Below are 16,089 nucleotides of genomic sequence, written 5' to 3' on the forward strand. Positions count from 1 at the left end.
CACATTTCAATTAAACCTCAAACCAGATTCTTCAGCACAATATTGCAAATCAAACAATAAAAAACCCTTCAAAGGGCCATGCATACATTTCGCAGAAGGGCCATAATGAATTTGCTCAATTAATAGGCAATCAGTAAGTGCCCCATCTTAACCCTTTAAAGCCATCGTGACCTCAAAATACACACACACATGCACAAAGGCCCTCTTGTGGTCGGTGCTCCTTCATACAGAAAAGTTAAAATGCAAATACAATTTGCCACTTTAAATCTACATAAATTGAAGTGTGGAAGGGGTTAAGAAAAACAGAGGCAAATCGAGGCATTGGAGAGCCTCTTGAAACAGTTTACAGTAAACCAGAGCAAAGGCTGGAGAAAAGCACCAGTTTCAAGGGTGTTTCGTGTGGAAAGAAAATCAATGAACAAGATAAACGCTCCCTAAAAATGAGTGCTATTACTCGGTTTCTGCGCAAAATGAAAGTGTGACTAGAGCAGAGGAGAAGTGTGTTAGCTAGCAGAAAAACTGTATGACTGAAAGGTAGTTGTGAAGTAAAAAAAGTAGATTTAAAAATGGTTGCCTAACTGGAATTGGAGACTCTATGAAAGCCTATAACGAAAGGTGTTTGCAAAAGCAAATGTGATTGATTGCTTTGATTTTAACTTGTGCGGATGCAAACAAGGTCATCATAGTTAGTAGAGAAATTTAAAACATTTATCCTTCTGAAATTAATCTGAGCATTGTATATTCCTCGATAAAAGTTATCTCGTTACCTGATTTACTACACATAATTTCATTTCGGGTACCCTTTAAACATTTTATTTTGCCAGCTGTTGGCTGACATTTCCATTTTGTCAAAGGCAAAAAATGCTCTTTGTAATTACCCAGAAATCGTAGACAGAAGCAATCGCGTTCCATAATAAATTCATAATTGACAGGGGCTCGATGAGACCGTAGCCTTCCCTAGTTACTCCCCTTTGTGGACTTTGTTTGACAAATGTCCTGACGCCAGACGAATTTCACGCATAAACAGGCTGTTTCCACTGCCACTTCCTTCACTTCCTCATCCTGTTCAGCCACTCAAGTTCTACGCCTCTCCAGCAGAACTTCCGGCAAAACACGGTGAGGGTTATTTTCCGGAACCCTTTTGGGTAATTGCAAAAACTATTAAGCCAAATTATGGGTTTTACTTTACGCCGGCGGCAACCCCTTTTTATTTTGCACTTGAGAATTAGAAGTGCCGTGAAAATCAAGAGCACGCCAAATTATTATATAGATTTACCCCGCTCAATTCCCAAATATAATATTTGCAGATCCTGTGGAATGAGGCTAAATAATACATGTTGTGCATGTGTGCGAAAAAGAGGTTAATATTTGTTTGCCTGCCCACGTTCACACACTGAATAATCTGACTGGATCTCGAACCCCCGATAATTCCCATGGCGCTCTTTAAAAGGCCCATAAAACTGGCAAAAAAGAAGAAGGGAAAATCCAGGGGAAAAAACAGTACAAAATTTGTGGCGCCAATTGATGCACAACAACAGGAGTCATAAAAGAAAAAACTGCAACCATTTACCCCAAACACACTCAAACGCGGAAATGTGGGTGGCGAAAAAATGAAAAGTCATTTTCACATATTTGTGGAGCTAACGAAACATTTTTCACTTTCGGCTAGTTCGGTTTGGTTTTTGTGCACTATGGATGCTACTTTTTTTCCAGTAAAGCTCATCAGCTGATAAATAATTTAAGCTACCGTATTTAAGAGGAATTATTGGCTGCAAAATATTCAACGGGGCAGCTAAAGGAAAAAAGGTGAATGATTGTTGCGACAATGGGTTTGAATCCGACCAAATTGCAATTTAAATGCAATTCTATATAATTTGATTGCAATGAAATTGTACTTATTTCGACGCAGAGAAATTTCCAACAGTGGAGTTTTTCCAACAGTATCCAAATTGAATAGTTAATGGAAAAGTAATGAACAGTTTTTCTGCAGTAAATTTACAACCAGAAAATATATTTTAGGATTCAAAAATTATGTTTTTTGCGAGATTTATTATTTGAAAATGTTATTAAAGTATCACAAGTTTTCGTATCATTATGTTTCTATATCTCTCCCCTTTGATGCTTTACTTAGCCGCGCGGAAGGAAATAATTTTCATTAGACTTGGTCATAAATTAAAATATAACTTTTTGCTACTGCAAATCTAGCGAAATCTTCACATCAGCGCCTCTAAAGTACGAGTTTTTCCGAATTGAAATTCCCTAAATGCGTGTGCGCGCATGTACTTTTTCCAAATGCCAGCCAAAAGGGTCCCATAGCCTGTTCACTGAAATTTTAATAACTCAATTACGCACACATTTGAATTCATTAGCGCAAAGCACCCGAAAGGGGGAAAATCAGCAGGGATAGGAAGGATGTTAAGGGTAGCCAGGAGGCAGTAACAAATATATACAATCAAATGTATATAAATCACATTTAGCGCTGAAATGGCGTTGAGAACCGGGGGTTTCTTTTTATTTCCTATTCTTAAAAAGACCCAGGGGTGCATACAAAAATTCATATACAGAATTCGGAAAATTATTACCTCTGCCAGAGGGAAAAGAAAAACTAATAACCATGTACGGATTTAATAATAAATCAAGCACGCGCGAGAGAGAGAGAGTGAGGACTCTATGTGGAACAGGAAGCGGAAGGAGGGACTCATGGCACATTCTAAATCCGCATTTCAAATAGACAAATGAAAGTACGAACAGTAGCCTGCATATAACAATGGCCATTAGCCGGAATTATTCCTCGCACTCCCAAAATCGGACATTTATCATGTGTATTGCACAATGCTTTCCAAACTGGCAGTTACATATGTCCCATTGTGGTGCTCTACGCATTTCATTCATGGGAGCTCCTGATCTACCGAAAAACCCCAGACAATGATCTCGAATCGAATGCGATGTTTTTTAGGCCAGTTTTCGAATTCAGGTAGCAGTTTCTAGTATAATCCTCTTCTTCGGCGAGTTTCCAAGTGGAGATTTTCTACCCTCTGATCCTCTCGTTAGGAGGGATTAGCAAACTCAGCTTGACTGCTATTATTGTTATTTTTTGCATTCACTGTTCAATGAATCGAAATTGGGTTGTTCCAGGCGATAATTGACAGCTCAATTGGCAGGGTGGTTCGGCCTTATGAGGTCACTTAGAGGTCACTCGAGGGCTTATCGCTACCCATGGAGAGGTAGAAGGTGCAGGAATGGGCCTGGTTCCAAAATATTAAATATAAATATTATAAATACATATGTTAATTTTGCGATGAACACATGGTATGCGCAATGATTGCTTTCAATTCCATAGATTTGGTAATACGAATAAAACAATAACAATACAACAACAATATAAATAAGACAAGCAACTTACTACTACAAAAAAATCGCAAACAAAAATGGTGTTTTAAATGTATATTCTTATATAAATATATATTGACTTGAAGTATTTTTATCACTTCTATTCCTATTGGTCACATAACTGATTAATTGTTGCTGATTAAGTTTAGTTTCATAACTAATCGCTCAGTCATGCCTCACACACATCTTTGTCGTACTTCGAGCACAAAAAACTTACACACAATTAGTGCTACAATTGAGTAGTAAGCCAAAAGCACAATAATCCGTATTTATGTAACTAATCTCATTAACACTTGAGTTAATTTTCTATCTATTGTGAGCTTATTCTAATAAAGCCTACTAATCAGTCCAAGCCTTTGATCAAATTTTCAACTTTTCAACGAATAACAAAAGAGGACGCCGCCCAAATGTTCAAATTTTGAGCTACTTTGTGCTACTGCCATTTAACCATTTAAAGTCATTAACTGTCATTGTGGAAATTTAAATGAAACTGAAACTGAGCACAATGCTGGCTCAGACAAACATTAGCTAAAATGCAATTTTCACAGCGCAGAGTGGGCAAAGAAGGCAGATTGTTTCAAAGTTGGATGCAGAGAGCACCTGTTTGCATTTTCCCCTATTTTTTTATACGTCCCACTACGCTGACACTTTTCCTGCTATTTGGCCTCAGGTAACGGAGAAGAGGAAAACTTTTTCCCTGCCTTTGTTGTGGCTGTTAAATCCAACCCGTAAGTAGCCCAAAAACCCCCGATCTAATCCGGACAAGAAACCCTGAGGCCCTCTTGACGTCTCAATTTCCAAATGACCAAGCTAATCACAAAAGGCTGAGTGAATGGATTTCCCATCCTTTTTTGTTTCGTTCGTTTTCCGCTTTTCCCTGATGACATAATTCGGAGCGCTCGAATTTCTGCCGCCTGACTTTACACACTCTGACATAATTAGGGTGAACTACCCCCTGCCTCTGGCCTTTCAAATCCCCTATTCGTGAACCCCCTTAAAATGGCAGAGACACACCCCTGAACACTTGTGTGCGCAGCTGGCTGTCTTCATTTAAAAATCAAATGCCATGCCCTGCAATTGTTTAATGAAAACTCCATTTTTTTTGTATAGTGTTTAATTTAAAATTATGCAAATTCTCTAAAGCATTTCTATGCACCCGACCAAATAATAAGGAGAAACATGCAGGAACAACGAAATTCAGCGTGAAGTGGCAATAGCAATAGAAGTGGCTTAGCTGGGTTTTGTTAATAAAAAAGATATGTCTGCCTTTCATGAAACAACGTATCTGAATAACATTGAACACGAAATCTGCATGTCCTTAAACTGATCAAAATAATATATTTCTCCTTCGTTTTTGCAGAGTCTTTTACGTTAGTTGTTGAATAAGGTATCGCATTATCCGACAAGACTTGCCCTCACCTCAACCGCAATAAAGTTGGGGTATTCCCCAGGAAGAACTGACATTTATTACGGCTCCATTTCCCTCTTGAAAAGAGTCCTGCCCTGCATAGAAATGCAAGTCGGTAAAGTCCTGGAAAATCCACAAGGATTTGCTCGGTGATAGCTGAAAGCTTTTTCCCATTCCCCACATAGAGGTTTGGATTTCCCTTTCGGGGATTTTCCACTCGTAGTTGATTGTTGTCAAAGGTCATGAAATATGCAAACAATATACCAGCACATTGTTTGTTTCCGATCCGATACGATTAGCTAATCGAAGCGATAAACTCTGTATAAAAATCACGGCTGACCTGCTTTCCATTTTTAATGGCATTGTAGGTCCCTGGCTATTAGTAGATTAATAGTTCGCAGGCTTTTAGTCGAATTGCAAGTGCTGACTTTTCAATTGTCTGATGTTTTGGCTAATGGAAGTAGCTACAGTTAAATGCTAATCACCAAATTGCCATTTGATTGATAAACTGGCAGACACCTACTCTTAATCGAAAGGACAAGCCACAAAAACCCGAATCGGAAGCGTTTCCATAGCCCCGACCTCAACTCCGAGCAGAAACCATAATTAAATATTGCTTCCCAGTCTGGTTGCAAAGTCCAAACTGGTTTGGGCAATAATTACGGAAACTTGGCACGAAGCCACACCAAAATTTCGATTTGCCAGGATGAGGAGCCGAGAACAAGATCGTGTGCACTTCAAAAAATAATGCAAATGTTTGAAATTAATCATAAATGTTTATAAAATAAGATTTATGTTCAAGAAGCGCATAAGAGTAAGAATAGGATATAAGGATAGGGATTTTTGAACCCTATCCCGAATTATCTCAATAGCTAAGTGCTCTGGAAATGGCGTAGATTTTTTTTAAGTGCCTCACCGCCATTGACAGGGATAGCTCATCATCATTAACACCCGTCCTGGAAATTCTCGTCGTCGATTGAGATGGGATGTAGACTTCACCATTCTGCTGGTCGGCGGTCGGAGAATTGTTGCTGTGCCAGCATAATAATAAGGCGACCAGGGGAATCGATGACAACGTAAATCAATGCTCTAGCTGTAAGCGAAGGCGACTCGAAACAATCATTAATTAATGTCAATCGAATCGAATTGAAGCGAGCTGAAATGAAATTTGGCGACAAACGTTTTCCGCCCGAAATCAACGTAAATGAGCAGGACTATGGAGCAGTTTCGGGACCGGGAATCTGCGGGCTCTGCCAGGTATGAGTTGCCAGCAATCCCTTGTATTCGGTTGAAATATGTAATTCGGATTGCTTCACAACTGCCAGCAACTTTTCATTTTCCCATCGCAAACGTGTTCGCCGTGCTGGCAATGGAAATCTCCTGTAAGTTCTGGGAATCGGAAACGGAAACGGGCTGGAAGACATGACAACAAGTTTTTGGCAGAGCGAGCATCAACAAATGTCCTGCAATTAATTATCTTCTAAATGTCTGCACAGACGAGTTGAATATTAAATGGTAGAATCTGGGGCAAGTTTAAGTAAAAAGGAATTTGTAAAAGTGCCGGAACAGTCATTTTTTTGTCTGATCAAAAATGCAGTGTTTTCGGATGCTTCAATGAAAACCACTTTTAGCTTACTAAACCGCTGGTTGAATACTTTATACCTATTTAAATTATTCATTTTCCTCAGAAATTAAAAAAAGAAAACATTCAATCTTTTTTATCTTTTTCACTGCGTTTTAAAGAACTGCCTTTAGATTGGCGTCGCATATGCAGTAATATTTACACATTCAAAGATAGCATAATAACCGCATGAACAACTCGTGCAGCCGATATTAAAATGCATTTTTAATGCACTTTTGCACTTTGTGGTTGCCACTACCCCAGAAAGCTGCAAGTTGACTTTGCTTTAATTAAAAAAAAGTGGTAAACAGAAAAGGAAGCGAGCGAAAAGGTTTTGTAAGTGCAAACAACAGGCATACGCACTGTAAGCCGCCTGACGAAATACTCACAGCCATTTATCAGGCTGTTGAATGCTCAATGTTCAATACTCGCCGGTGCTGTCAGCGAAAGCAACAGCATAATTGCAATTTAATGCACTTTTATTGGTATTCAATGGGCTGCGAACGGAGGATGCATCAACGTCATTAATTAAAAACACTGCCTCGCAGGCGGTGTTAAAAAAATAAACTTTATTCCCTGCTAGTTATCTCTCAACTGCTAGCCAGCCGCTCAACTAAAACAGGAAAGGCTTGTGTATGCAGTTGGTAAATGGCCTTGAGCCATGTCAAGCAAAATCATACAATTTATTAAAACGGCGAAGCTTTTAATTAGAGAGCTACCTGGTAAATCCTGTGTGCCTATCCCTCCGCCAACCCCCCTGCATTAAAAAGTTATTCCATCATAATAAATCTTTGGCTTGCGCTGGGTTTGCATAATTAGCCAGCAACTCGGACAACTTAAACTCCCACCTCTGCAGACGTTTCCCGGGCCATGTCATAATTATGCAAACAGTGTGAAACTGAAGCTGTAGGAGAAAAAGTTAACTAAACAAACCTTGCCTCATTCTGCTCAGGCTTTTGCTGCTGTAGCTGCTGTTGTTGCTGTTGATATCCCCGGCTCAACTTTCACAACATAATTCGTTATTTATGACTTCAATTATGTTTGCCTGTGGCCACACACAAAAAACCCAAAGGTTAAATGGGCGCAGCGAGGCAAAACTTAACCCCTGCTCAAGGCATCACACTTTAACCCCCTGTTGGCCCCTGGGCATCCTACACATTTGTCGCCACCTCAGTCTTTTGGCGAATGAGTGACCCCCCAGGAGAAAAAGCAAACGGCAGGAAGATAGCATTTTAATTACCGCTCTAACGAAAGGTTCTACCTCCTTGAATATTCTTGTGATAAATTATTTCAGAACTTTGGTAGAAAGCCGAATCTTGGCTTGGTCAAAATATTTCATTACAAAAATTTCATTACAGCTCAATTATTTATATCGTTAAATTAATATAAATACTATGAAGCAAAACAAAATCGTTTCAGAAACAAAAGCTTTAGTTCATTTGCAAACGCTGTGAAATGTGTGTATGGGAGTTTTATTTGGTTAGATAATGTCAACACAGCTTATGAAATATGAATGCCTGTGGCAAAAAAATCATACCGCTGCTCCAGCCAGTCTGTCAAAGCGCATTAATAACAAATGGGCTCCGCATTAAAAATATATGGTATTTTTTTATTACAATATTTTCACAGTTAATATGGCAATATTATTAATAAACTTTAATTACCAGAAGATGCCATTTTCTGCGCGTCTGTCATTTAAAATGTATATGGTCGGCGCAGATAAAAAAATGGATTTAATAAATGATTTCCCGGGCCGAAAATAACACGATTGTGAAAATTAAAGGCAGGTATATCGTTAGTAAGGTGGCGTGTCATACTAATACATGGGAGCCACAGTGGCTAGCCTTGGATGAAGACAAGCCACGTCTTCCAACGCCGACTGCATTGCCAGTGCAACTTGGACAACTCTCAGCCTTGGAGCTCGATTTTGTTGGTCTGGGAAAACATGTTTCCCACTTAGCGCTGGCACATTTGCATGTGAATGAAAAGCGAGTCATGGACGCCGACGAATGTTGCATTCAGCTGGTGTTGTTGATTTTGTATTTTGTGAAAAGCGCTTAGTTGCCAAACTGTTTTCAAAGTCTCTTCAAGTGGGCAAACACAAATGCACACAGGGCAATTAAATTAAAGACGAAAGGTAAACAGAAGGCAAGGCAAAAAGTTGATCTTGCCAAAGTTCAGACAAAGTTTAGTTTAGCTGGAAATTCAGCACTCAGCATAGTATTTTATGCTTTAATTAGCAAAGCATTTCAAACGTGGAAAAAATTCTATTTCGACAATTTTGAGTCAGCTCACACAGAATTAGTCATAGAGTCATACTGTATCGCCATATCCGTTCAGCAGATCAGTGCGAAAAACAAACAAAAAGCAGAAACACTTCAACTCTGAAAACTTTAAGCTGAAAGTGGGTTCAAAGACACACATGGCCCAGCCAACCGTTAAAACATAACTGTCAAGCTGTTACTCATGAGCAAGCAATTTCTTTTATGTGCTTGTGCGCAAATGAATAAAAAGAAATTTCGAATATAAATAATAACATATTTAGCATACAAATTAGTTTTGCATATTAATTATGCAATTTAACTGGGGCGCGCATATGGAATTCCACGGCGCGAAGAAAAGGTCGAACTTAACACAAAAACTGTCGCATTTAATTTGACCCCGTTAATTGTGTGGGCAATCAGGCGTTGGGCGGGAAAGGTTGCGCAATGTTTTAACTCGGATTGATAGATTGGAACTTGTAAGGTGTAGCACAAAAAAGTGTTTAAATAACACGCGGTTTTTGTACTGAGTGTAAATTCCAGAGGGTTAATTACAATCTAGTCAATCAAAAATTGCCAATAATTTTACGGTATTTTAATAAAGCCAAGTTGAAATATAATAATGCCTTTTTTTTTAATCACACTTATCAATAAGACATTCCTTTTAAATACAACATTTTTGATAACTATTTATTTAAATTTATTTTGACTTATTCGTATTGGCTTACTGCTAAACTTGCATCAAGTTTACCAAATTGTCTTTAAATTCCCCAACATTAAACAAGCCCCATCAACAAACAGCCATAATAGTCTGGCACTCCCCTAAGGATATGTCAACACCAATGGAAATCAATATCCCCCATCCACGTATATGCGTATTCCTTCACGACACAACACAATTGACAACTAGAATAATTAATTGATTTCGCTTGCCAGTAACATAAAATTAATGTCAGTTTCGTTAACATTTACAAGAAGAGCTATTCCATTTTTTGGGGGCGAGAGCTGGCATTCTCTGATTTCCAGCCATTTGTCAAATTTTGCATTCAGCACTTTACTCTCTTTCTCTCCCTAAGAAAGGCTCATAAATTATAAGGCCAAAACCACAGATCAATTTATTTTGTTGCCCGAGACAGGTCGCCGTTCCTTAACATCCTGTGAAAATGTCGGCGAAAAAGGAAAAACAATTAAAACCCACTCGCAGACGCTTTTTATGAGCACCGGCGACGTCTGGCCTCCATATATATGTACGAGTATATATGTATATAGAACTTCGTTGACTTTATCTACCTTTGGCCCGGGTGCTGATTTCGGTGTTGTTTCTGATTTGGCTGAGCGAAATTTCAGTCTGTCTGCATAATTTCTCTGTGGTTTGATAAATGTCTCGCAAATCGCCGGCGACACTTGGCGTCCTTCCAGCATTTATCCCTAAAAAAAGTAGGCAGCAACAATTGCGAGACAGTTTTTTTTGCATATATATTAATAACTGTCATTCGGGTGGGACTATGTCATTTTCCCATCCTCCACAAGCACTCACACAATTTCTATGATATTTTGTCCTTAAGTTAAGCAATTCATATGTCTCTTAGGGTTCTCGTTCCTTGGTTTTCCGTCCCCGCCAGCACTTTTTTCCTATGGCTAGGTTGAGGTGTGGTTGCAACTTTTGGCGCGTGTATATGAAAATTATGTTAATTTATACTCCGCTTCGCTGCGGATCCTGCTGTTTCCCTCGTTCTCTGGAAGGTTTGATGGCTGCTTCCCCTTGGGGCGTCTGTTTGGGCTAACATAATGTTCTAGGGGGTGTCTGCGGGGAATGCCCGACTTCTGGTTCGCTTTGACCAAGATCAGTTGAGATTGCTATTTGGAAAAACCGTAACTTAAAATCGAAATTCTAGTAAACAATTTGATTAAAACAGATATTACCATTTCTTCAGGTTTTTAAGAGCACAGATGGGTCATTATAAATTCAAATGAATCACCAACTTTGAAAATGGTACTGGGTAATACAATATTTTCAACTTCGTCCTAAACCACCAACCACGTCTGTTGCTTGCGTGTGCGTTTTTCTGCATTAAATTAGGCAGCCTTCGTCTGGTCTGGAATATGTTATTTCAGTCTTCTCCAGTTTGGCAGACGCTGTCATCGTCACAATTTGTATAAGCTTCTTAAAGGGTTAAGGCCAGAAAGCGAGTTGCACAAGCAGGCGGCCGCATATTAATTTGGCCGGTAACATGTTGCACAACGATGGGGAATAATATAAATTGCTAACTGCAATTTTGAACTAGTATTGTTGAATTTATGAGAAATATAGACCGCAATATTTATCACATGCCTAGTGCCAAGTTTAGCACTCCTTTCTCTTTGTCGGCTTAATCGTACGTGTAGAATATATTGTACAATAATCCTGGACTTAGCATAAGTTTCCTGATAGAGAACTGGACAAACTTCTTCAGGACGCACATGCACTTCTGTTCGGGGCATTAATTATGATAATATTTCTTTGACTTTAATAAGCAATTGGTATTCAGGGGACGCTCGAATATGCAAGCAGTACTCCCTGTCTTGCCAACGCCACTTAACTTCATTGTCCCATAATTACAATAAGACGCTCACAAGCTCATCGAAAAGTGGAGTGCCAAACGCAAGATGCAAATGGTAGAGGACCACAGACCTCATTGTCTCCTCCACATTAATTAACTGACAGATGTGGATGTCTGCTGGGGCAGTTGTCTTACTTTGTTGTCTCTGTGGCACGGCTCAGATAAATCTGTAGCGTTTAAATGGCCGAACGTCTATAATTGCGAAAACAAATGTGGAATGTTTGCATTGTAAAGGGGATATTAAACTGGAGCATGAATAATGCAATTGGTGTGCTGATGACTTGAAAGTTAAATAAAATATAACAGCATATGATTTATTGCTCCATATATGCAACAAGTTCAGTGATTGAATGGCAAAGCGACTTGAAATACAAATATATTATGGATATGATTTGTAATGTAATTTCCCAAACAACTCCAAATGTTGAGACAAGACTTGCAGATTCCAGAAACATAGACGCAGCGCAAGCTTGCTGCCTTATGTTTCTTCGCCTACTTCAACACCCAAAACTTTAAAAAAATGTTTTGGTATATTTTCATTTTATTATTTGTCCTACCAATTTAAAAAATGAATATTAAGTAACGGGTATCTGATAGTTGAAGGAGTCGACACTAGCGTTCACTCTTGTTAATAGATAATTTTATTATTTAGGTAGAAGTCTTGAATATGTTTCTTAACTTTGAAGCCCTGAGAAGCCTGTCACTTTTATAGCTAAATATGCTGCTTGCATACTTGCTTCTGCTAAAAATTCCTTTGGTTTTGCCTAACAATATTACCACGAGTAATATAAACCATTTTCGCGAGCCAACCTATAGTCATCTTAGTTCGTATCTGGTATCCTTGCGGACTCGCAAATATATCCACTCTCCTGGAGATAATCACTTCTGCACCGGAGTTATCCTTACCAATCGCCATGTGCTTACTTCAGCACACTGCATTACGGAGTGGGTATATCATACATATCTAATTCGTTACTAATTTTCGAATATTTAATTAGTAAAAACGGAGTGATGATGAGCCCCAAACGAATTGTGGTGGCTCTTTGCGCGGCTCTTTTTAGGACCCCAGAGTCAGAGGAATTTGTTGTAGATATTCATAACATGCTTATCCATCCGTACTACCATAGAAACCAGCACAATGATATAGCTATAATAAAGCTGAAGAGGTATGTGAAATTGGACGGCCATCACTTGGCTCCAGTTTTGCTTGGCAACTCCTCGCTGGAAGTGGGGAATGATTGCAAGACCATTGGTGGAAACTTCGGCGTACGAGTGGGTACTTTTCAAATACTCAAAACGTTACATACAATACAAAAACCATACCCCTTAGAGGCAAAGATTTGGATCATTTCATAGCATGTTGCTTGTGAATGTCGAACTGCGGCCATTCGACGATTGTCTGAAGGCGAAGAAGAGTCTAATGGATGCTAGACCAGAAAACGAGGACCTAATATGTGTAAAGTCCATGGATCATCAGATATGTACCACAGATTTCGGTGGTCCACTATTTTGCGATGGTCAGCTGTATGGGATAGCTCTGGGCTCCATTAATTGCTCCAGTCCAGATCCAGTGTTCTTCAGTGACGTATCGTTCTACAACAGCTGGGTGACCAAAATGATATCGGAGGGAGTGGACCAAAGCCCATTTATCGCAGCGAGGTTTTCCCTTTATTCCTACATCATTTTATTGCTTAACATTATCTGAAATCAGGACAGGGAAATATAACTCTCTCTAGAGAAAGGAAAATTTGACCGGCCCCTGTGATGCATGGAAAATTGGGGAAAGCCCTAGGAAACTTTCGCCTGTATTGCACCTGTGTGCCACGTGTGGCACGTTCACTTTCCCCCCAAATAAACCTCTCTGACTTTCCTTTCTTTCTCAACACTTTTGCATCAATCAAGAAGCAAAGGAAACTGCCGAAAAACTTAATAAATTTGTACATAAAACATGATTGATAAAGGCCATAAATAATCCCAAAAATAAATAGAAAATTGGTCAAGAAAAAAGTAAAAGGCCGCGACACGGCAATTTGATGTAACAACCAATCATTATTAATAGCCACGAAACGCCGGAAAAAACCGACCCGTTAAGGTAACAAGAAATTGCACACACACGCGATAATATTGGCCGAAAAAAGGAAAAGCCAGAAGTTAACAATAACATGTCTGCGCTGAACTCTTGTTGCTTAACTCCCATTGACTTTAGTTCAAGACTCGCCGTCAGTCGTCGGATGGAAAGCCAGCCATAAATCAGTAATAATTATATTTTTTGTTGCTCTGAATTGCCCGAATGCAGGTAGCTGGGTATCACAAAAGCTGATAAATCGATGCTGATAAATTGAAAATTACCAGCCAAGCGATATATAATGGTCTGGTTGATAAGCTCACAGATTGCACACACAAATATATACGTACTCTTGCATACAGCATTTGATTTTCCTTTTATACTGCTGAAATTGCATACCAATTTGTGGTAGCCAGCAGCCCAGACTTGTGTGCCTGATTTGCCTTTTTCATTCGCCTTGAAAGCCAACTAGATGTTGAACCCAGCAGTGGGATAAAGGAAAGAAGAAGAAAGGTGTTATAATTAACAAAAAACAATAATTAGGGGTGTTGATAGTTAAACCAGTAAATGAAATAAAACCTAATATTTATTTAAAAATCGAATATTGTGCTCGTGAATTGATATAGTGCCTTAATAATATAATATAAAATTCAAATTTTAAAGGAATTCCACATGGGGTAGGTAAAGTAAGCCGATGAAAACTAAGTGAAAAATATCATATTGTAAAATGGTATACTTAATTCCACTGTACGCCGGAAACCTTAAAAACACCCAACTAAAACTGTAGTTGAAAAATCAAAGTACCCGAACACAAAATTCAAGTAAAAATCACGTTCCAAGCAAAAGACGCTAACGTGGCCGAAAAATAGGAAACAAAAGCCACAACAGGGAGACGATGCATCGATATGGACTCACAGACCGAAGTTGATTTTTATTGGGAAGAGTGAGGGCATTAAATTAAATCTATTTGTACAATTTATAGAGGGGAAAAGTGAAGTGAAGTGATTTCTATGGCCACACACATGTGTGTGTTGCAAAACCATACAAAAAAAATCACTTAAAGTTGGGCCAACGTTTCCGCTGAGGCCAGACCACTGAACTGGACAAACGTTCCTGTGAAAACTGCAGACATGGCATCAAATAAAACATGGGGACCAACGAAGGAGGAGAATACAGTCGGGATCTGTAAATCCAACCCAGAGGACGACGATGGTCCGCTGAAATTTTCGCCTGCGAAAAAAAGCTAAATAAATAAATATCACCAGCAGGGGGAGTGGATAAAAAATAGATTTGTGCTGTGAATAAACTCATGGATACGTAGCATATGTCGGCGATAGAGGGGAAAGCGTGAAAAGTGTACTCAATGAAAATAGCCATCAGCAATGTGCTTGTCTTGTAAATATACCTTCTCAACAAAGATACAATTATGCAACTTTTAATAAATGGAATAAAAAGCTTGAGGACAGAACGTTTTGGTCTCGAAATAAAATTCTCCAATTGTATACAATTGGTGTTTTATCACGCGCTCATCTCTATTCGATGCAACGTCTCGAGTTCTGGCGTTTGTTTTCATAGCTGTGAATGTGACATTGTCCAACTTCCACGTTTCCCCCACATTTTGCAGTTTTTTCGAAACTCGAGCCACAGTTTGTTGCAATCCCCGTTTTTATATGTGGGAGAAAGTGTGAAACCGATTTTGCTGACTCTGGACTCTGGAAATTCAAGCTGCAGCAAAACTTCTCGGCGGCATTTCATGCAGCCCTTTTGAGAACCCTAAGTGGTTTTATAGGGTCTACGAATTCCAGTGTGAAAAAACATAAAACTGAAACAAAAAGAGCGCGGGAGTCTCATAAAAATATCACAGGCAGCAAAAAGGAGTCTGCAAGCGAAGCAGACAAAAAATTCACTCACAACTCAATTGTCAAAAGTTAAACGACAACTCATGGGGCGGTCGAGAAGTTTCGAATTACATGGCCAGCTGGCTGACCCGATTTTTAAAGTCGAATGCAAATGCTGTTGATTTTCCGCACGTTTCCGGCTGACCAAACAAAACTTCACTCAACCAGCCAGCCAGTCGGTCAATCCGTCATCCAAAAGCCAAAATGGGCAACGGGATCGAGCGGAGAAATCAATTCATTTTTGGCCAGCTGCCGTATTGAGGTTCCCCTCACAGCTCCTATTTTTTTCACCTCATGTTCCCATCAGCTTCAAGTCTGCAGCTGTTTGCGATGCCCCACCTCTCATATTTCTGCCACAATTTGAAATTTTGCTGCTTTGATTTACGGAAATTAGTCGGAGATTTCAGAAATCGTAGCCTGACGATACGAGAAAGCATTTATACCAAGAACTCCTAAGAATATCAACAATTTGTGCGATTAATTACGCCTAATAAAACATTATGAAGACATTTTGATACCTATTCCATTTCGAAAAATTTCTTTTGTTTAAAATTCATCGTTGAAAGAATAGCTCAACCTAAAACCATATAAATCATAAATGATCTTTTTAAATTAGGCTTTTATAGTATTTCTTTGACATCCTAGCTAGAATTAGTCATAAGCCGCTTATGTGTATGCTGTTCTGAAACACAAAACCCAAGCAGACAATCTAACTAAAATTAAAACCAAATCATTTAGCAGAATCTGGATAATCCCGAGTAAAAATTGCATTAGAAACTAGGCTCCACCGACATATTTGCACCGCCTAACCGACAAGGCCAAAGTCGAGCAAACAAACAACCAGGC

The 16,089-nt window shown here is 39.1% G+C and overlaps 2 protein-coding genes and 1 long non-coding RNA gene across 8 annotated transcripts in view; 2 read left to right on the plus strand and 1 right to left on the minus strand.

Annotated features, from left to right (window-relative positions):
• LOC6529570 (fasciclin-3) overlaps positions 1-16,089 on the plus strand; it is a 71,998-nt gene that overhangs the window by 45,694 nt on the left and 10,215 nt on the right. The gene's annotated exons all lie outside the window — the stretch shown is intronic.
• Positions 10,132-11,451, minus strand: LOC120321212. Its single transcript, XR_005560801.2, has 2 exons — positions 10,604-11,451; positions 10,132-10,537 (listed from the first exon to the last, which is right to left on the minus strand). It is a non-coding gene; the product is annotated as an uncharacterized LOC120321212 (long non-coding RNA).
• Positions 11,932-14,813, plus strand: LOC26534894 (trypsin-2). Its single transcript, XM_015197364.3, has 3 exons — positions 11,932-12,225; positions 12,279-12,552; positions 12,611-14,813. The coding sequence occupies exons 1-3, from the start codon at positions 11,999-12,001 to the stop codon at positions 12,983-12,985; spliced, it is 876 nt and encodes a 291-aa protein (XP_015052850.1). The 5' UTR covers positions 11,932-11,998; the 3' UTR covers positions 12,986-14,813.

The sequence above is a fragment of the Drosophila yakuba genome, chromosome 2R (assembly GCF_016746365.2).
Source record: "Drosophila yakuba strain Tai18E2 chromosome 2R, Prin_Dyak_Tai18E2_2.1, whole genome shotgun sequence".
Lineage (NCBI taxonomy): Eukaryota > Metazoa > Arthropoda > Insecta > Diptera > Drosophilidae > Drosophila > Drosophila yakuba.